General features: G+C 51.9%; 1 protein-coding gene across 2 annotated transcripts in view; it reads right to left on the bottom strand.

The window, feature by feature from the left end:
* Positions 1 to 9825: 9825 nt before the first annotated feature.
* CACNG5 (calcium voltage-gated channel auxiliary subunit gamma 5) overlaps positions 9826 to 21241 on the bottom strand; it is a 40998-nt gene continuing 29582 nt past the window's right edge. For both annotated transcript variants that reach the window (XM_053892794.1, XM_053892793.1), the window contains 5 exons: positions 19570 to 19822; positions 18053 to 18139; positions 16199 to 16339; positions 13137 to 13282; positions 9826 to 12819 (listed from right to left, as the gene is read on the bottom strand). In XM_053892794.1, coding sequence (XP_053748769.1) covers positions 12562 to 12819; positions 13137 to 13282; positions 16199 to 16339; positions 18053 to 18139; positions 19570 to 19765 — 828 coding nt within the window. In that variant the 5' untranslated portion in view covers positions 19766 to 19822 and the 3' untranslated portion in view covers positions 9826 to 12561. The remainder of the gene's footprint in view (positions 12820 to 13136; positions 13283 to 16198; positions 16340 to 18052; positions 18140 to 19569; positions 19823 to 21241) is intronic.

Below are 21241 nucleotides of genomic sequence, written 5' to 3'. Positions count from 1 at the left end.
GCAGAGAGCACGGGAGACACAGAATCCGGAGCAGGCTCCAGGCTCTGAGCTGTCAGCACAGAACCCGACGCGGGGCTCGAACTCATGAATGGTGAGATCATGACCTGAGCTGAAGCTGGACGCCCAACCAACTGAGCCACACAGGTGCCTCTCGGTATTGTGATTTTAAAAGAATCTGAGCGTATATAGGTAACTGTGACATGCTTTTAGAGGAAATGATGTGATGTTTGGGGTTTGCTTCTAAACAATCAGGGGTTGGACATGTGTTCATCCTGGTTGAAACTGGGTGATGGGTGCAGGAGAGCTCACTGTACTATGTTGTCTACTTTTGAATAAGGTTGACATTTTTTAATTTTTAAAAAATTGTTAGTTTTTTAAGTTCATTTATTTATTTTGAGAAAGAACGCAGGGGAGTGGGGCAGAGAGAGAGGGAGAGCGAATCCCAAGCAAGCAGGCTCCGTGCTGTCAGCACGGAGCCCTACGCAGGGCTCGAACCCATGTACCATGAGATCATGACCTGAGTTGGACATTTAATCAACTAAGCCACCAGGCACCCCTGGCTGACATTTTTAAAAACTCAGCAGTGTTTTTAAAATAGTGGATTTGTTTGGGTAGTGAGGCTATGCATGGTTTCTTTCCCTGCTCTCATTTGTCTGTATTTCCCAAGCTCTTGAAGATGAACGTATACTCTCACCTGCAGAAGGGGACCTCATAGCACAGTGGTAGGAACCTCGGGTTTGGCATCAGACAATCTAGCCTCCAGTTCCCATCCTCTGAAGACCGGCTCAAGGACACCGCCATTTTCTGCTGTCTCTTCCCTTCCCTCCCCGCTACTCTTGGGAGAATTAACCCTCCTTCTTTCATGTTCCCAGATTATGAGGCTGGCCCATCCATCCACAGAAGATCTTTGATTGGATGATGTGTCTTCCATGCGAAACTGTGAGCTCTTGGAAGGCTCAGAGAGTGTTCTTCTCGGATATGTGGCTGCAGGTAAATCACTTACCTTCTCTGAGTTTCCTCTGCTGGAAGAAGGTATTATAATGCTCCCCTCGTGGAGTAGTTGGTGCAACCCACTAGATGACAAACAAGAGAAAGCTAGATAAGCCTATGTGGTTCTTAACTAGGGACACCCTGCCTACCCCCTGCAGAGAACAGCATCTGGAGACATTGTTGGTCGCCACGATGGAGGATGAGGTGCCACTGGTGTCAACGGGGTAGAGGCCAAGAACGTGCTAAATATCCTGCAATGCACAGGACAGCCCCCACAACAAATATCATCTGAGCCAAAATGTCAACGGGGCTGCCATTGAGGAATGCTGGACTGTTTTAGTCGGGGTAGGGGGGGCGGGGAGTGGAATATAGAAGCATTCATGCTTTGCCTGTGGGAATGGAAACTGTGGCCTCCATTCTGAAAAGCAACTAGGCAGCGTTTGGTCAAATTAAGTGCACACATACCCCGTGATGCATTCCACTCTTTGGTATCCCAAGGCAATGGCCACAAGGTCTGTAAGGTCTGGGTGATGAGCTCTTGACTCTGGCCTCTTAACCCCATTTTTGTGGTGTCTGTCAGTGGGATTTTCACCGGGATTTAGGCAAAAGGTGGTGATTAGAGGAAATGGACTACAAGTTCGTGGAGAAAAACAGAAGCATCACGACAGCAGTGTTAATGAAAAAGCAAGAAAGGGAATGACAGACATAATGTGAAACCATTTATTCGAATTCACATTACATGCAAAAAAACTCAACAACACACATTTAAGGAGCAACAGATAAACAAAAAGTTACCTTATGAAATACATTTGAGTGGTTACTCATGGGGTAGGAGAAGAAAGGAAAAACACATGCATAAATAAAAAACCAAGAGCCAAGCCTTTGTGGACCAGTGAGAGACCAGTTCACGTACCATGAACTAGAGAGTGTAATTTTTAAAAAATATTTATTTACTTTTGAGAGGGGGGGGCGTGTGGGTGTGAGCAGGGGAGGGGCAGAGAGAGAGGGAGAGAGAGAATCCCAAGCAGGCTCTGCACTCTCAGCACAGAGCCCCAGGATCTTACAAACTATGAGATCATGACCTGAGCCTAAATCAAGAGTCAGACACTCAACCAACTGAGCAACCCAGGCACCCCCAGAGAGTGTAATTAACTCAACTCTGCTCTAGGGTTTGGAATCCATAAATAAAATGAAATGATGTAGGATAAACTGCTTGCATAGATGCTGACATAATAGTAGTTACTAAATAAATGGTAACAATAGCTAAAATAATACGTTAGTACTAATTTAATTATTATTAATAGTCTAACAGGGTAAATTATTACGAATGCTTTGATCATTTTCTCATCTCTTTCTTTTCCCCCCCGATCCCGGAAAGAGAATCCACCATTGTTTCTACGGACCCACTGAGGGAGAATACAGAGTATCTTTCCAAGGGGACAAGCTGGAAGGAAGTCCTTGGAAGAGGTCAGGGAGAACAGCCAACTCTGGGGACAGTCCCCATCCTGGGAAGGAAATGAACCAGAGAGTGTAATAGGTGGGATCCTAGAGTGGTTGAGACTAGAGTCCCTCACAGGCCCAAGGCAGGTGTTTCTGAGGCCATTGGACACCAGGCATGGATGTCCTTGCCTCTGCAGGGACCCTAGCGCCTACCCTGGGCTGGGCTGTGGATTTCCAGCTGTCCGATGGCCTCTGTCATGCCCTCCCCATTGGGATTTTGGGCAACGCTTGGAGACACTGAACTTCCCGCCACCCAGTTAAGGGGGGGTGGGGCTCAAGGTCAGACTTAATTTGATTTAGAAAAACAAGGTGACATTTGTCACACTTAAGTAGTGTTGGAGTAAAATTCATTTGTGCTACACTTTTTTCTTTGCACTTCACGCAGCCAGCAGCATGGGAGCTCACACATATGGTGTTTCAGGAAACGTTCTGTTGAGCAAACGGAAATATTCCCTCCTCCTCTCCAGCTGGTGGGCTTCAGACTGTCAAGGCCTCCCTTTCCGTGTGCTTGTACCGGCTATTTGCTTCACAGTGTCCTGGGATTCAGCCTGGAAAATGGGGCCTGGAGGACAGAGTCCACTGAGTGCTCATGGCCAGCATCTGAGGCTGACTCCCCAGCACTATGAGGATCAGGTCATTGGGCAACTGGGATGACGCCAGTCACACTCTCACCAGTCAGGCCAAACATGGGCTGTGAGCCTTCCTCCAGGAGCTGTCAAGAGGAGAGAGGGCAGGGGCGCCTGAGTGGCTCAGTCAGTTAAGTGTCTGACTTCAGCTCAGCTCATGATCTCATGGTTCGTGGGTTCAAGCCCCGCGTGGGGCTCTGTGCTGACAGTTCAGAGCCTGGAGCCTGCTTCGGATTCTGTGCCTCCCTCTCTTTCTGCCCCTCCCCTGCTCGCGCTCTGTCTCTGTCTCTCTCTCAAAAATAAACATTAAAAAATAATTAAATTAAAAAAAAAAAAAGAGGAGAGTGCAGTGAGGGACCAGCATGCAGGAAAACGTGGAGCTGTACATCCATTTCCAACATTGGTTGTGTGAAATAGTAGAAAATACACATGGTGGTCTCTTCTCTGGTTCCTGGCACAGAGGTCCTAAATCCCTTGGAATTTCCTGGGTGATGGGAGAGTCTTTTGTTTGATGAGGCAACCCTGGGTGGGATCCTGGATAGCTTCAAGATGGGGGCTAGTCACCAGAGAGACCGAGGCATGATTAGAAGCCTGGAATTTTCAGCCCTACCCCCTATCCTGCAAGCAGGGAAGAGGGGCTGGAAATTGGGCTAACGATTGACCAGGCCTACATGATGAAGACTCCATAAGAATCCCGAAGGAGGAAATTTGGAGAGCATCTGGGTTGGTGACCACACTCATGTGCCCAGAGGGTGTCACACTACAACTCCACAGGGCTACAAGCTCCGGTGTTCAGGACTCTTCCAGACCTCGCCCGCCCTGTGTATCCCTTCATCCACCTGCTCATCTGCATCCTTATCATGACCTTTATCATCTAATAAACTGGGAAGTGTGTTTCCCTGAGTTCTGTGAACTGCTCTAGCCAGTGACTGGATCCAAGGAGTGAAGTCATAAGAACCCCTGATTTGTAGCCAAGTTGGACAGAAGTTGGGCGTAACCTGGAGACCTTCTTGTAGTTGGCATCAGAAGTGGGGGACAGTCTCACAGGACCGAACCCTCTTAACCTGTTGAGTCTGCGCCAACTCTGGTTAATGTCAGAGTGGAATTGAATTGTGGGACACCCAGCTTGGTGTGGGGAAACCGACACGCATCTGGTGTCGTAAGTGCTGTGTGTGAGTGTGAAGGACGAAGCAGTGAGTTTTTCCAGCAGAGATGAGAGTAATAAGTGGAGAGCTTTCAGGAGAATGGCACCTCACCATTCTTTCCCACTTATTGAGACCTTTTCTTCCCCATCAATCTTTGAACGGGAGCCTGGACTAGTTCTCTGATTATGGAAGTGGACGGTTTGGCCGTGTGGGGCATTTAGAACTGCAGGTAGCAACCAATTAAAACAGGGCTTTCAGAGCACCGCAAATATCATCTGTGTGGTTATGAGCAAGCCCCCAACCCTCTTTAAATGTCAGTGTCCTTTCACGAACCGGATTGACAGGGCTAAATGAAGGAATGCTCGCAAAACCCCTACTACGTGCCAGACGCTCTGAATAAGGGCTTTACATGCACGCCGATGATGATGTCTGGCGATGACCCCTCTGCTGAACTCGTAGGGCCTTAGACTGACATTCACAAGAAACCGTGTCTTGATTCAAGATGGTGAATCCATTTTCCCCGAATCTGCCCCTGACCTCGTAGGACACCATCCAGCCTTGATCATTTAGGGCACTGAGAATTGCTTTGGATTTAATATGTGGTACTCACCTGGAGCCTCTTGGGTTGGTTTAATTTTGTCTCTTGGCCATTTTGTTAAGACAAATAACAGACAAATAAGACAAATAAGATAAATAGTCCTGAGGAGGACTTTTACCTTTTAAACACATAGTTGTCATCTTTTAAAAAATAGACTCCATAGTATTTTCACACGGATTCTATCGTGTCTAATATGGGGTAGGAGGTGGATGTGTGGATGTGGGTGGACTTAATATAAAAATTGAGCCAAGTCCAGTCTGCTGAGAAGACTGTCATACATGGTCTCTTTGTTGCCTGATCAGAAACCTCCAAAGCCCTCAAGCCTTGTTCTTATTATGATTGCTGAGTGTGAAATGAATTATTCAAAGACCAGTGATGAAGACTGGTTTAAATTCTGTGTCGGAGCCCTGAGACTGTAAGGTCATTTCTGAGCATCTAAGGCCTACTCAGAGCCAGAAGTCCATCCCTTGGCCCTGAAAGTGGGGGCAGAGAGAATACTGGCTCCAGAATGCTGAGCACTGCTGTCCTCTTTCTCAAAGGCAGGCCCTTCCTGCATCCTGATGAGTACCAGCTCAGCAGGGAAAGGGCCCAGGAGCAGAGAGGCCGGGAATGTGCCCATGGACTTGACATCTTGCCCATGGCATAGCCTTATCTAAAGAGGCAGGGTCTGCGTGGGTTGGGAGGGAGCAAGGAAGATGCCTGGGCCTTTAGCCTCTCTGGTTGCCCACCCAGGATCATTTCCCCTTCTTTTCCTCTACTTTGTTTGGGAAGCAGTGCTCCCCGACCAGACTCAGAAGGGGCTTTATCCTCAATCTGAAGGGGGAAATCCTGGTAGATCGAAGCCAGTGGTTATCAACTCTGCTTTCACACGAGAACCACCTTGGGAGCTTAAAAAAAAAAAAAAAAAAAAAAAAAAAAAAAAAAAAAAAAAAGCTCATGTGACTGGAACCCAGTCCCTAGAGCCTAGAGCATGGCACAGTCTTGACATCACCTGGAAATTGTTAGAGAAACAGTCTCAGCGCCCAGCTCAGAACAAAATCAGAATCTATACCTGGAAGAACAATTGGTCAAAGCCAATCATAGTGCAGCACATTGTATTTTTCTAAGGTGGTTGCCACAACAGATTCCTTTCTCATGTCCCTGTCTTCACAACAGGACTTTGACACGCATCATGTCTCAAACTGGCAGGATCTGTGTTCTCTCCCCTTACATTTGGGTGATCTGGTGATTATGATGGAAAGGACACCAGATGACATCCAAGGTTACTTCAAAGAAAGGCAATACTGCCTGTCTTTTAGGATGTTCACTCTCAGACCCCAGCTGTCATGCTCCAAGGAAGACCAGGCCTTGTGAAGAGACTGTGCATAGGTGTCCCAGCCGACAGCCCTGGCTGTGGTCCCGGTGGACATAATTGCCAGACAAGTGAGCAAGGAAGTTTTGAAGATGATAGTCGCTGACTCTAACCCCCTGAGAGATCCTGAGTGAGAACCATCTTGCTGAGCCCAGTCAGCCCCCCAAAGTGTCAGAAATAGTGATATGATTGCGATGAAGCTATTGAGGTTTGGGGTAACTCGTTATTTCGATAGATGACTGGAGTATGTGGTCACCCCTTCCCTTTGCCAGATGGTGGTTTATCGATGGGCACATGACCCCAGAGGTGGAGACTTCTGGGAAATTGGTCTTTCTTCCTAAGAAAGCCACGGAAGAAGAGATAGTCCTTCACTTCCTTCTGATGTTGTTGTATCTAGATAGGACCCTTGGGATTGCTGCCAACCTGAGGATAAAGTCAATGGCGGCACCCCCAAGAGATGGAAAGAACTTGGGTTTTTGATGGCATCATTGAGCCCATGAATTAGCCAGTCCTTGGACCCACACCTACTCCTGGCCTTCCTGACGTGAAGATAAGAAATACTCCTATTGTTTAAAGCAGTTTGAGTCAAACTATTACTTTTGCCATTGAAATGACCTATTCGTTGCAGCACATAAGCCAGAATCTGATCTCCACCGGCTTTAAAAAGGGAGGATCTCAAGGCCAAGGTCAGTGAACAATGGGGTATCAGATATGTCCCCCCAAAACTGCTCCTTGCTGGTGAGGAGAGAGCCAGAGGAATGGGAAGAAAGCCCCTCCCAGGCTACGCACAGGATGAGGGGTTGGAGTGGGGCAGGGCCGGGAAAACACGGCAAGTCAGCTAAGCTTGGGGCATAGAGATGATGACTCCGAACCAGTGCTCAGCCCTGAGCCAGTACATCTGCTCCACCGGGCACCCCCAGGATTCCCATTTAAGTTGTCACTCAGGCTCACTCCTTCCCAGGGCAGAGAGGCCGAGGAGGCTGTCCATCTTATGGGTGGAGAAACTGAGGCCTGAAATGTGCCACTGGTTTTCCCGGAGGGGGTAGCTGGAGGCTTGAAGCCCAGCTCTGAGGTGGAAAGGCTGGGTTGGGACTCAGCAGAGGAAGCCACGGATCCTATCCCCGAGCCCTCAGCCCACTGGGATAATCAGCCAGCATCTCATCTGCCAACCAAGGCCAAGACTGAGCTCCTGATGACATTTCTAGGATGAGCTTTTCCAGGGAACTGTCAGTTCCCTCCCCTCACCCAACTCCCACCTGGAAACTTTCATCTCCTAACAGACATAGTCACATTTTGGGTACCTTTCAGCTGGGAAAGATTTTTCTTGCCCTTCTTTTGGCACCAAGGTGGTGCCTCTTGACCTTGAACCCCTTGGAGGCTCTTGACCTCCGGAGTTGGCTCACCAGGGCCTCACTTCCCATAACGCCATCCAGGGGAGCAGACGCTGGATTGAGAAGCTCCACTGCCTCCCATTCCCATTGGCTGAGAAGGGGACAGCTGAGTTCATCTTTGAAACCTCCCTCCTCTCCCCTCCGGCTGTTCTGGGGCCTGCCATTTGCATTCTATCATACACAATCTTGTTCTTCCTTGAGGTCCCCCGAGTACGTGCTCTCTTAGCTAAATTCTGCATTCTTTGGGGGTGTCATCTGGGTGCCCCTGGCAGGAGGCAGAGGCTGGGGGTCTGTCATTTGAGCCTGGTTGGATTTTGCCTACAGAACTTACAGTCTTTTGAGCTGGAGACAGAACCTGCAGATGACTTTATCCAACTCCCTCGTTGTATGAATGATAAAAGGAGGTCCCTAGGCTGCTGACAATACACAGAGCGGGAGCAGTGCCCTGCAGGGAACTCAGGTCCATTGCCATCCTGGAACCAGCAGAGCAGAAGCCTCGCTGGATGCAAACACCCAAGGGCGGGCGACCCAGGCAGAAAAGTCTGGCTCAGAAGCAGACGGGGAGATCGGCCTTTAGTACACATGAGGAAGCCGAGGCAGGCAGTTGTAGGTGGGAATCCAGCAAACAGAATTCTTCCAGAAGGAAGGGCCTGAGGCCCCAGCGCCCATCCTGGGTCCTGGGGGGGGGGGGGGCGGGGGCTTTGGCCCAGCTATGGCTCACCACCTTCCACCCCTTTGGGGAGAGTCAGGTCTGCACCGTGGCGGCCTCTGAGACTCGGTGCCGTGGCTGACTTCACACGTGCAGTGCAGGCTGGGCCCTGGCCCATCTGGCACGTTCGGTGGAATCCACTCATTCACCTGTTCCCCACTCACGGAGTGTTTGTGTTCCAGAGGCTGAGAAACTTCTCAAGGGTTGTGTTAGCATGGGGGCATGTATTCACCGAGTGTAGGATACCTGCCAACACTGGGGGAGCTGCAAACGTGCTCCACGCACTCATCGGGGAGACGGCTTCGGCTGGAGGGACAGCCTGCGAAAGAACAGAGCCCTGGGCGTGGCCGTACACGTGCGTGCATGGGTGAGCAGGGATGCGCCGACTCCCCCTACTCCTGTATCTCACAGCTACCCTGCAATTCTTCTTTGTAAAGTTTATGCATTTGCTTTAAGAGAGAGAGGGTGGGGAAGGGGCAGAAAGAGAGGGAGAGGAGCCCAAGCAGGCGCTCACCGTCAGAGTACAGCTCAACGAGGAGCACAACCCCACGAACCGCGAGATCATGACCTGAGCTGGGATCAAGAGTCGGATGCTCAACTGACTGAGCCACGCCGGCGCCCCACCTACCCCGCAATGCTGAAGATGGAATACCATTTCCCCGGATCTCATCTGCCCTTTGTCCATTTAAAGTGTCAACTTGGCTGGGCCACGGTGCCCAGATTATTCTGGCAGTTTCTGTGAAGGTGTGTTTCAGATGAGATTGCCATTTATGGCAGCGGACTTTGAGTAACACGGATTCTTTCTTAGCATGTGCTGGGCCTCGTCCAATCAGGTGAAGGCCTGAATAGAATAAAGACTGACCTACCCCAAGCAAGAAGAAAATCTACCAGCAGATGGCCTTCAGACTCACACTGCGACTCTTCCCTGAGTCTGCAGCCTGCTGGCCTCCCCCATCTGATTTTGGTGATTTTGGACTTGCCAAGCCTCCACCACCATGGGAACCAATTCCTTAAAATAAATCTCTAGGTGCATCCTATCGGTTCCGTTTCTCTGGAGAACCCCAATACACCACTTCTATGTGGGGAGAAAGGAGTTACCCAAACATTAAGGAAGGGCCCCCCCCGACACATCACTGAGAAGCTGGTGGCACTTGGGGATTTGCCCCCAAATGCCTCCCCATCAACTCACTCCACAGTCCTAATAACAACCCATTCCTCTGAAGGCCATCTGGTGGGACAGAGGGTGTCGTGGAGTCCCCCCCCCCCCCCCGGGGCAAGGAGGAGGCTGGTGAGTTCCATGTGGGAGGGAGCCAGCAGTGGAATTATTCCTGCCCAACCACTGGTGACCCTGAGTGCTTTTACTCCCCAATTTATCAGACTTCAGCTCATTACCCTCCCTCTTTAAGTGTTGGAGGGGGAGAAAAAAAAAATCTCATCAATGTGTTTTCTTGAGTTCTTGAGGAAACAAGAGATCAGCAAGGGCATTGGGAAAGGAGCCAGATTATGATTTCTGAGTTGAGATTACACAGTTTAATATTTGATTGTGGGGAGGCTGCAAACAGACCCCCAGTTCTGAGATTCGTGTGTGGACGGAAAGGAAACCATAATGGTTCCACAATGATCGATAACCTTCCCCCCTCCCGCATGAAGGAGGACGATGACCCAGAACCTGTTCGTAAGAGAAGCAGAAGCTGTATGTTACCAAGGTAAGAGCTCCTTGGCTTAGCAAGTCCAGCAGCCAGGCCAATAAAGGCCCATCCTAATGATGTCAGGCAACAATCAGCTCGTGTTTAGGCGTGGATTCTATTTTTTCCAGGTGCACAAACACAAGCTCAGTACAGTGACAGAGAAAGGGAAATGAGGGACAGGGAAGTGCATCTTAGGAGGGTAATCACATTGACAAAAACCGGAGAAGAACACATCTAAACAAGCGGTCCAGTTCGGAAATGCTACCTACTGGTCTGCACGTACACTAACCGATGCCTCTACTGCGGAGAAGAATGTGGTTTCCGTTTTATTCTGTAAACAGTAACCAGAGTGCGATGGTCATGTGCAAGGTGCCAATGGACTGGAAAGTTGGGTTGGGTCTATAGTTGCTATCAGTTTCAAGGCAAGGATTGAAAAGTCACGTATGATGGCATTCTGGAGCTTTCTACACGAGGCTGAATCAACAGAGTTGGGGGCGGGTGTGTGCGAAGTGGGGGGCTTGAAAATAATTTAGGTCAAGCCCCTCAGAGCAGACGGGGCTTGCCCAAGGATCCGTGCTGAGTGAGTGGCTGAGCTGGGACCAGAATCGCCTCCTCTGATCTTCTCTACTGTGCTGTGAAGCAGGTGTTATAATCCAGCTACGAAGCAACTTGCCCGTACCTGTTCAATTGTGTGGCCCCCCAAAGTAGTGTGTTGAGGCCCTCACCTCCAGAACCTCAGAATGTGACCGTATTTGGAGACAGGGCCTTTACATGGTGATGAAGGTAAAACCGGGCTCTCTTAGGATGGGCTCTAATTCAATCTGACTGGCATCCTTATAAGAGGGAATGTGGACACCAGGGGTGGGCACACAAGCAGAAGAAAGACCCTGTGAGGACACATCCAGAAGAGGGCCATCTGCAAGCCAGGGAGAGAAAGCGAATCTGCTGACGCCTTGATCTCTGACTTCCGGTCTCCAGGACTGTGAGAAAATAACGGTCTGTGTTTTGAGCCATCGGGTCTGCGGTGTTTTGTTACGGCAGTTCTAGAAAACGAATAGACTGTCCTTTCCAAGTCCGTACCCACAGATGTGTGGGTTTTGGTACAGCTTTCCAGGGCCCACGTGTTGCCCGCGGTGGCCCTGCGAACCTGGAACCCAATGCTATCTTAAAGAGAGCAAGAGAAAGACCGAAAAGCTGGCAATGCAAAAAACACATGGCAGAGAGCCTGGCTTTGTTTCGCTACTCGCAATCTCAAAGCCGGAACTACACACGCTGAGAAGATGCCTGGAGAACTGGGGTCACATCCTGCGGTGCAGGATTTCCCCACCCGCCCCGCTGCATTTCATGGAGAGGGCCTGGTACCCCCCAGCCCAGCTTTGCTACTAGGGAAACGGGCATCACCATGCCTCCTCTGGAACCATCTAGTTGCCGACATAGGCCCCAGCCAAGTCCAGCAAGCGGATACTGCCCTGTGTTAGGATTAAAGGGCAACCCCCAAATGTTCACAGAGAGCGGCTGGATCCTTCCAAGTCTGGCTTGTTTAGACTCAAAATGCACCAGGTGTTGGCAAATCCAGCTCCAAATCCCAGGCAGCCTCTTTGAAAGCTGCCTTCTACTTAGGTGGTATAGATGTGTGTCTATAGGATTCTATTTTAGGGCCTTGGACAGGAAATACTGCCCATTTGAGCAGGGACAGTATCCCCAGGGCCTGAAATAGTGCCTGATGGTACTAACTGGGACCAGCCAAAGTCTGAAATTCTCCTTGTCAGAGTCACTTCTTGGGTTAAGGCATTAAAGACCCCTGTTAAAAACGGTATAGGGGCCATACATATTAAGACATCATCAGCCATTAACACCTCTTTGTGACTTTCTCAGAGTAGCCTCAGAATCCCCCCCCCAACTTAGCCCGGTAGGGACAAAGCTGGGGCAGCCGAGTCCTGGTGGGAAGAGAGGGCAGAAGATTCACAGCCTATGGGGTGGAGGGGGGCGGGGAGGACAGGACGGCGTGTTGCGCAGACCGACGTGGGTAAGGAAAACGGATAAGGGATTTCACGAGGAACACTGCTTGGCAATTCTGAACCAGCCAGACCTCCGTATGAGATTCACCTTTCTCCCTGATGGTCCAGAACACGAACACGGGGGCCAGGCTAGTTGGTAGGCACACAGGTCCGGCTGGGTCTGTGTAAGGAACTCGGCATCTCAGAGCTCGTCTCGGCCTGGGGCCACGGAGGAAGGTGTGTGGGGACAGATAACACAGCTGGAACAGCCACGTCTCCCAAGGAAGGGGAGAGCTGCAGGAGTGATTGGCACCCGAGAGGCGGGGCCACGCCCACACTCTCAGCCGATCAGCTTGTCCGCTGGCTCCAGACTCCTGACCCCACGCTGGGGGCAGCGAGAGCCGCTCTTGGGGAAACTTGGAGACGACACGGGTCAAGGGACAAGAGCGAAGCGTGGTGGGGACAGCCTGGGCCTGTCAACCAAGGGCCTGGGGCTCACAGACCATCAGGGGAGCATGGGAAGGGCCGTCTGGTTGTCCACGGTCCAGGGAGGAAGGCGGTGAGGCTCAGCAGGGGGAGGATGACATCTGGTCATAGTCGGGGCACTTGAGCAAGGCTGGGTAGTTGCTGTTCATCTGCAGGGAGGCATCACTGGAGATGTCAGACGGGCTGCGGCCCCGGACCCAGGCGTCCGGGTGCAGGAACTGGCCTGAGTAATCGGAGCAGTTGCTCAGACGGGGACGGTAGAAGCCGGGGTGAGGCCTGTACATGTCCTCGGCGGTGTACCTCTTCATGAACAGGTACACGGACATCACCCCAGCGCTCTACAGTGAGGAGAGAGCAGAGGAGAGCTCACTGCCGGGGGGCCTGGCCTTGCTCCCCAGCTGGGGCCTGCACAGGACACAGCCACCAGAGCAGCTGGAGCTGGGAGGGACATGCATGCGGGCACAGAACTGGGATGTCCTGGAGGAGCGGGCGGGGGTGAAGAGAGTGATACATTCCGGGGAGGAGGAAGGGCAGCGAGTGCGTCCCCCCCCCCCCCGCCCCCGCCACCGAGTGTCTTCCTGCCCCGCCCCCACCCAGCCCCCCCCACCCCCACTGAGTGGCCCTGCCCCCACCCAGCCTGCTGGGGGAAGGTTACCTCTGTCAAAAGGAAAGAGATGGCAGCAAAGGCAAACGACCACCCATACTTGTAGTTGAAATAGGTCTCCGTGTCCCTGGTCCTGTTGAGCATCTCATCGTTGATGCTGGAGATGTACAGCACCAGGCCCACCACCAGAGAGAGGCCTGGGGCAAGGGCAAGGGGGTGCTTAGGGAAGAAGCCCGGGTGGGATGGGGCACCCACCTCCCCTTGGGGTTCAGGAAGGAAGCTGTGGGCCTTGTGGTAACAATGGTCTCCTTCTGGACTAGAACGAGAGTAGGAGCTCTCCTCCTAAAGACCTTGTTGAGACCATGACCTTCTAGAAAGTAGACAGTTGCTAAGAAAGCTCCCCATCCAGCCACCTTCTGGGCCAGGGAAGCCCCGTGGGTCTCAACCCACCTGCCCACTACGATGACCTGTCAGACATACTTGCCTGAGCCCCATCCCTGAACATTCTGAGTCACTTGGCCTGGGCTGGGCCCCTGGCACTGTGCTCTCTTAATGATAATGTGAAGTAAGGGTGCAGACCACTGAACTAGCACGTGGCTTTTGCTAAACTGAGGAATGAGACGGGCTCCCTTGGTAGAGGCGGCCAGGGCGTCCAATCCCTATCTCCAGCAGGGGGTGGTGACCTCCTTGTGGAGACCAAGTGGCCCGTGGTCTTCACAGCCCAGCTGACCATGGGTGCGGCATACTGAGATTGTAAGGCAGGAGAGGTTAAGCCAGAGTTTGCCCAGATTCTGGCAAGCGTTAAATCAAGAGGCCAGTGGGGCCCCAACTCCTGTGCCGTGGTGCAAGTGACTGCCTCAGGCATTCAATTAGTTACTGTAACTGAATCAGGACATAATTAATTACTCTGTTTTGAGCTGGTCAGGCTTAATTCCACTCACATGATTAAACTAGGGCATCTTGTAGGGGAACATTAAAGGAAAATAGGTGTGATTCAAGCCTTCCTTGGTGCTTAACTCACATTGGAATCATTGCTGGCCCAAGGGAATCCTCGTTATTGTTATCATGAAAACAACTTCAGGTGGCCCAGTTCACTCTGAGATTTCTGATCCTGTTGCCTGCTTCTGAAAAACTTCAGGTGCCTTGAAGCTACTGTACAGCCTTGACTATTTTAAGTTCATAGAAAGGTAAAGGAAAAGTTTAACCCCTGAGTCTGTACCTCTTAGACTAGGTAGAAATATCACCATGCAGAGGGCAGGACACTGCAGGTGCTCAATAAATATGTGTTGGATTGATGGATGGAAAGGTGGATGAATGGATTAATAGATGGAAGAATGGATGGAAGATGGATGGGTCAGTTGAAAAAAAGATGGACAGATGAGTGGAAGAAAGGATGGAGGGAGAAAAAAAGGGAGAGGAAGGAAGGGAGGGAGGGAGGGGAAGGGAGAAGAAAGGAGGGGAGGGAGGGAAGGAAGGGAGGGAGGGAGGAAGGAAGGCGAAAAGGAAGGAAGGAAGGAAGGAGGGAAGGAAGGAAGGAGGGAGGGAAGGAAGGAGAAAAGAAAGGAAGGAGGGAGGGAAGGAAGGAGAAAAGAAAGGAAGGAGGGAGGGAAGGAAGGAGAAAAGGAAGGAGGGAGGGAGGGAGGGAAGGAAGGAAGGAGAAAAGAAAGGAAGGAAAGAGGGAGGGAAGGAAGGAGAAAAGAAAGGAGGGAATGAAGGAAGGAGGGAAGGAAGGAGAAAAGGAAGGACGGATGGACCCTCTAGCCTTTGGGATGCCTCCTCCCAGATGTTACACAGACACCTCAAACTCAGCATTTCCTACACTAAATTCATGAGCTGGGCCCAAATCTGCTTCTTCTCCCGTGGTCCCTAGATCAACGATGTGGCACGTCATCCACCCACTGCCCAAGCAAGAACTTGGCACCACCGTTGACTCTTCCCTTGAAAACCTAGTCCTTGTCCTGTTGAGTTTACCCTCCAAATGTCACCTGAATGCTTTCACTCCCTCTTCTCTCCTCTCATCCCCTTAGTTTGGGCCACCGTCACCTCTCTCCTGTGCCACCAAAATAACCTCTCACCTGCTCTCCCTGCCCCTGTCTTGCATCCCCCTCTCCCTTCATTCCCCAGGTGGTCACTCCCAAATCCCCAAATATGATCATATCATCCCTCAGCTCAACATCCTTCTGAAGTTTCTCACAACGTCCAAAATCTGTAAGGCGACCTCACATCCCATCTCTTCTCCCACCACGTTGCACCTTCCCCCCCCCCCGCTCCATCCTCTCTCTTTCCTCCAGGCTCCCTTTTCATCCCCACCCCCAACCTCACTCTTTTACCTAATTCCTACTCATCCTTCAGCTCGCCTTCTCCTGGTCGTCTTCCCTGATCAACCCTTGGTCTGAGTTTCAGCCACTGCTCTTGGCCCCATAGCAGTTCTGGCTGACTGCTATCATAGTCCTTTTTCTGCTGTGTTCAAATTCACTGTCTACTTGTTTAGATCTCCCACTATGCTGACCTTCTTGGAGGCAATGATGCCAATACCAGAATAAAGTCTGGTAGATATCATGAATGAATGAATGAAAGAAAGAAAGAAAGAAAGAACGAAAGAACGAAAGAAAGAAAGACAAAGACAACCTGGTGTCAATCCAAAAAGATAGATCCATATTTAAGGGACCTGGGCATGGGGTGCGACTGGAAAGTGAAGGGGACAGTAGGAGTCTCCTGTAGGATAGCTCAGGGCTGGGAGTGAAGGGGTCAGTATTCCAAAGGCAGGTTGCACTTTCTTGCAAAATGAGGAAGAAATACCCCCTTCAAAAATAAGTAGGCTCACTACTGGTGGAACTAAGAAGCAAGAGGTGGTAACAGTGAGGCGTGAGGAGACAGCCCAGGCTTGTAATCCCCACTCTGCCCCAGGTGAGCCTGTTAGGTCTCTCTTCTCGCAGGGTCATGGATGGACGTGAGGTCATCAGCGGTGTCCCTCACTGTGACTCAGTTCTTCCTGGGGCACTAACTCAGTGGCTCCAGGGCCAGGGGTTGATCCACAGCTGTGATCAGTACTTCCCAGAGCAGAGCCATTGATCAAGAGTCCAGAGTGCACGAAAGAAAACAGCACGTCTTACCTGAGAGAATAAAAAAGATGCCGGAGACAAAGGCCAGTATAGTCCTATGGGGACGGATGTGTCCAATGTTGCTCAGGATAAACCCAATGAACATGAAGAAGAGGCTGACCAGAGGGAATGGTGTGGCCGAACGAATCATTTCTAATCGAGGGGACAAGAGGATACTGTCAGCTTCCCACGGCCTTACTTCCTGCTCACCCACCCAGTTCAAGTGTTCCTGGAAGTGTTTGCCAACCGGTCCCTGAAGTCTTCTGGCTGGCCCAGTTCTCTGGGCTCCATACCCTCCTTGGGGGGCCTGGGGACCTCCCAGTGCTGGCAGGGCTTCTGTCCCTGAGGCAGGGCTGGGAGGTCTGATTTCAAGGGCCAACATGTTTCTGTCTTTTCTCCCAGCACAAACTACTAGGCATCCAATATGGCAGCTGTGGAAGGGCCTGGTCACCCTTCTCATTTCCTCTCCTGGGGGTATTCTCCATGGGCAAAGGCATCTATCTCTGAGTGGTGCAGGAGACAGTTCCTGGCCTTGGTTTTCTTCAATTTTGGGAATGGTCTGCATATTAAATGTCTCTGATCTTTGTCCTTGGTTCCTGAGAGATGACCTCTATATCCTTGGAATTTCCCAAGTGATAAGAGTGTCTTTGATATTCATAGTGGGCTCCCTGACTACACCGAGTTTCTTCCAATCAGCTGACTCAGGATGGGGGCTGGAAAGACCAACCATGGGATTAGAAGTTTAGGGGTTTTGAGCCATGTGATACAGGCCCGACTCTGGGAAGAGGAGGGGGAGATTGTGTTCAGTCATGTGGTTGATAGCTCACTCAACCTGCCTCTGTAATGAAGCCCAGTAAAAACTCGGCCCCAAAGCCTGGTTGTGTTTCCTGGTTAGTGGACACATCCATGTGCCAGGATGGTGACGCGTCCTGATCCCGTGGGGAGAAGACATGGAGACTCGGCATTCAGTACCCTCCCAGATCTCACCCTACGTGCCTCTTTATTTGGTTGATCTTGATCTGTATCCTTTATAATAAAACTGTGATAAGTATAGCACTTTCCTGAATTCTACAAGTGGTTCTAGCAACTTTTTGAACCTGAGGGGGTCACAGGAACCCCTGACTTGTAGCCAGCTTGTCAGAAATGTTGGTGGCCCTGGTGACTTCCAAACTTCCAGCTGGTGTGTGAAGTGAGAGCAGTCCGGTTGGGGGCTGAGAACTTAGACTGTGACTTTGTGCTAACTTGGAGTGATTAGTATCAGAATTGTATTGCAAGTTCATACTGGTGGAGGCGGGTGGTTCAGAATCAGCCCTGGTGAGGCAAAGGCCGTGAAGTCAACCTTCTTGGGGGCCAGAGAGTTTGCGTTAGCTCCCTGAGTGCTATAGCTTGAATGCTTAGGGTGGAACCCTCATGACTGGGATCAATGCCCTTATAAAAGAGACCCCCCAGAGCTCCCTCTCCCCTTTATCTGCGTGAGAACACAGCAAGAAGGCGCCGGCTGTAGCAGGGAGGGGGCCCTCACCAGAACGTGACCGTGCCGGCACCTTGATCTTGGACTTGCGGACTCTAGGACTGAGAGAAATTTCTGTTGTTGATAAACTACCTGGTCTGTGGCATTTTGTTCCAGCAGCCCGCACGGGCTAAGACACGAGGCAGAATGCCCTCTCCCTTGCCTGGGTCACAAGACCGTCATCACCACTGCAAGAATAATTGGCAGAGTGAGCTCTGGTGAGCTCAGGCCAGCACCGCCGGCTGAGTCAAAGGGCGTTAGCTCTTGCAAAGCAGCCTGGTCGCCCCGACTCTTCCCTTCGCCCTGCTCTGCTCTGGGAAGCCAGTGACCCAGGTCAGAAAGTCTGAGGCACCTACTTAAAACATTGACGGTGGACTCTGATGTCAGCTGGGTGTTCATGGGCATCACATACTCTATGGTGAAGCAGCGGCCCCGCTCCTCACCTGTGAAGACAAGAATCGACGTTTCCAGGTGATTCTTGAAATGCGGACGGGAAGTTAGTACATTCAAATGGGGTTCCCAGCTGCTTCCGGGGGCTTTGACCCACAGTGTATTTGCACCTGGGCTGGATCTAACCCCAGGGCGTCCCATCCCTGGCTGGTGACCCACATCTTTCCTGCAGACATCACATCCCGACATCACATGTTTCCTACAGAAGCACCACTGTGAAGACGGACCCACACATCAAGAGTCACATGGGAGGCAGACCGCCCTGCAAACCGGAGGTTGAATAACACATCTGGTGGCCGTCTCATTGCTCTGGGACAGGCTCGGCCGACGATGGTGCATGGCTGGCTTAGACTCCCCAGGGTGGGTGTCATGGAACAGAGCCCGGAAAGCCTTGTCAATCATTTTGGAAGCCAAATACTAGGGACTTCAAACGCTGCTTCACCTGTACATGTGACCATGTGATCGATGCCACATAGTCTAGGGCGGTGGGAGGTGAGGTCAACGTCAGGTGCCATTCCCAAAGCAGACACAAGTCACCGGGAGGCCAGGCTTCGGGGTGCTCTCCCTGCTGAATACTGGTGGGCACCAATCACCACCCCCATCCTCCAAAACCCCGCTTATTATAAAGGGACCACATGCTCCCTCTGCCCAGTGTGCACGTAGGTGACAGGGACCTTCAAGGATTGCTCAGTGACCACACTGTGGCAGTTCCAGCCAGCTCAGGCTTGCGGCCAGAGTACGGAGATGCCCCTCCTGTGCAGGTGGCTCTGGGCCATGATAAAGGGATAAAGGCCAAGTGCTGGGACCGGCAACTCGAGGGTTCCAGAGAAGTCCCAGCAAACTGGAGGGAGGCCCAGATAGGCGGGATCCGAGCCTACACCATCTTGCAGATTTGGAAGGACCCGCATCTGTGTTTTCTCTTTCCCACTTCATGGGGTTGGAATAGGAAAACCGCTAAGTAGTTCCCATTCTGTAAACTAGCGGATATATGTGACACTGAGTCACGGAGACTCACTTCGCCTCCCCGGATCTTCACGTAAGGTTGGAAAAGTAAGTCCTGCCTTGGAGTGTTGTGGGGAGGCCCTGAGATGGAGAAGTCCCTCAACAGTTCCAGACCCGCGTGAGGCCACCTCGTCCAGCCTGCGAGGTGCAGTTCGGGGAAGGCGTGGTTACAGTCATCTTTCAGGTGAGGACACGCAGGTCCCGGGGGCATGACATCGTGACTCAGGGCTTGAGTTTGGAACGGGCCCTGGTCGCTGCAGGGAGCGCCACCCAGAGTTGACGAGGACCATCCCTGGTGAACCGCCCCCCGTCCAGCAGGGGCATCTCCTCCCCGTGGGAAGCCCCTCGGGCAGGTTTTCCAAGGGGGCACAAGCCGCCCCTCTCTCTGCGGCCAGGCTGTCCCGACCTGGGGTGCCCTTACCTGCGAGGAAGCAGACACGCCAGAGGCCGGAGTGCAGGGACATCTTGATCTCCATGCTCTGGTTCTGGGGCAGGACCACGCCCTCCTCCAGGTACAGCCAGTAGTCAGTGCTGACCGCAATGCCCAGGAGACCCAGGCCACAGACAGCAAAGACGCTGCTCAGCAGGGTCAGGGCCTTCCTCCCGCAGCCACTCATCTTCCCAGAGGTCGCTGGGTGGCCTGTGGCCAAGGTCCCGCCAGCAGGAGGTGCGCTCTGGAGGCAGAGAGAGGGTGGGCCGGTGGTAGCCACCACGGCTCTGAGCAGGCCAGGACGAGGGGTCTTCGGGAGGGAACTAAAGTCAACCCTTTACGAAAAGGCACAGGGGCGCCTGGGTGGCTCAGTCAGGTGGGCATCCGACGTCGGCTCAGGTCATGATCTCACGGCTCATGAGTTCGAGCCCTGCATCGGGCTCTGTGCCGACAGCTCAGAGCCTGGAGCCTGCTTCGGATTCTGTGTCTCCCTCTCTCTCTCTCTCTGCCCCTCCCCCCCTCAAAAATAAACAAACATTTATTAATAAATAAATAAATAAATAAATAAATAAATAAATAAGGCAGAGGGGCAGGGAAGGCATCTTGGGAGGGTATCTTCCTCATGGGCTCTAATCAGCTGCAGCTCTGGGTCAACACAAGTCACAAGAAGCCACACCACAGTCCAAACTCAATGGGCCTCCTAAACCCACCTCATCAGAAACCATCCGACCTTGGCGGCCCAGCACGTGGTATTGGCAGAAGCCAGCTCTGAACCAGCCAGAGACCAAGCATCTACACAAAGTGAGCCACGAGCACAGCTACCGATTCCTGCCGAGGCCAAGGCCCTGGGCTCAGAGCTGGGTAACACAGATGCCGGCTCTGACGGAGCCCACGGGCCGGCTCAGAACTGAACTCTGGGTTAATCTAGAAACATCCAGGGAGCATCTAAAAATCCCTAAGGCCTGGGTTGCCAGCCTGAGAGATTCTGGTGCAACTGGGCTCATGTGGGGGCCGTGGTATCTTATAAACAGTCTGCACGATTCTAAGGTAAAGCCCAAGTTGAGAACGCCTGACCTTTCCTACTCAAAGTGTGACCCACGGACAAGCAGCATCAGCATCACCCCGGAGCTTGTCAGAAACGCAGAATCCCAGGGCCCTCCAATTTTCTTTTTTATTTTTTTTTATTTTTTTTTTTAACATTTATTTATTTTTGAGACAGAGAAAGAGCATGAACGGGGGAGGGTCAGAGAAAGAGGGAGACACAGAATCTGAAACAGGTTCGAGGCTCTGAGCTGTCAGCACAGAGCCCAACGCAGGGCTCGAACTCACGGACTGCAGGACCATGACCTGAGCCAACGTTGGATGCTTAACCGACTGAGCCACCCAGGCGCCCCAAGTTTATCTATTTTTTGAGAGAGGGAGTGAGTGGGGAGGGGCAGAGAGCGAGAAGGAGAGAGAGAGAGAATCCCGAGCAGGGATCTCAGTCCTGGGCCTGAACCCACGGACCGCGGGATCATGACCTGAGCCGAAGTCGGACGCTTAACCGACTGAGCCACCCAGGCGCCCCTCCAATTTTCTAAACCAGAATCGACATTGCGACAAGACCCAGATGAGCTGTGTATCTATGGACTTCTGAGAAGCTCTGTGCCAAGCAAACACGCAA

Source organism: Panthera pardus, unplaced genomic scaffold, assembly GCF_024362965.1.
Source record: "Panthera pardus isolate Hobbes unplaced genomic scaffold, ASM2436296v1 HiC_scaffold_3, whole genome shotgun sequence".
In the NCBI taxonomy this organism is placed as follows: domain Eukaryota; kingdom Metazoa; phylum Chordata; class Mammalia; order Carnivora; family Felidae; genus Panthera; species Panthera pardus.
Note: the sequence above shows the minus strand (reverse complement) of the source record. Positions and strands in the feature narration are given on the sequence as shown.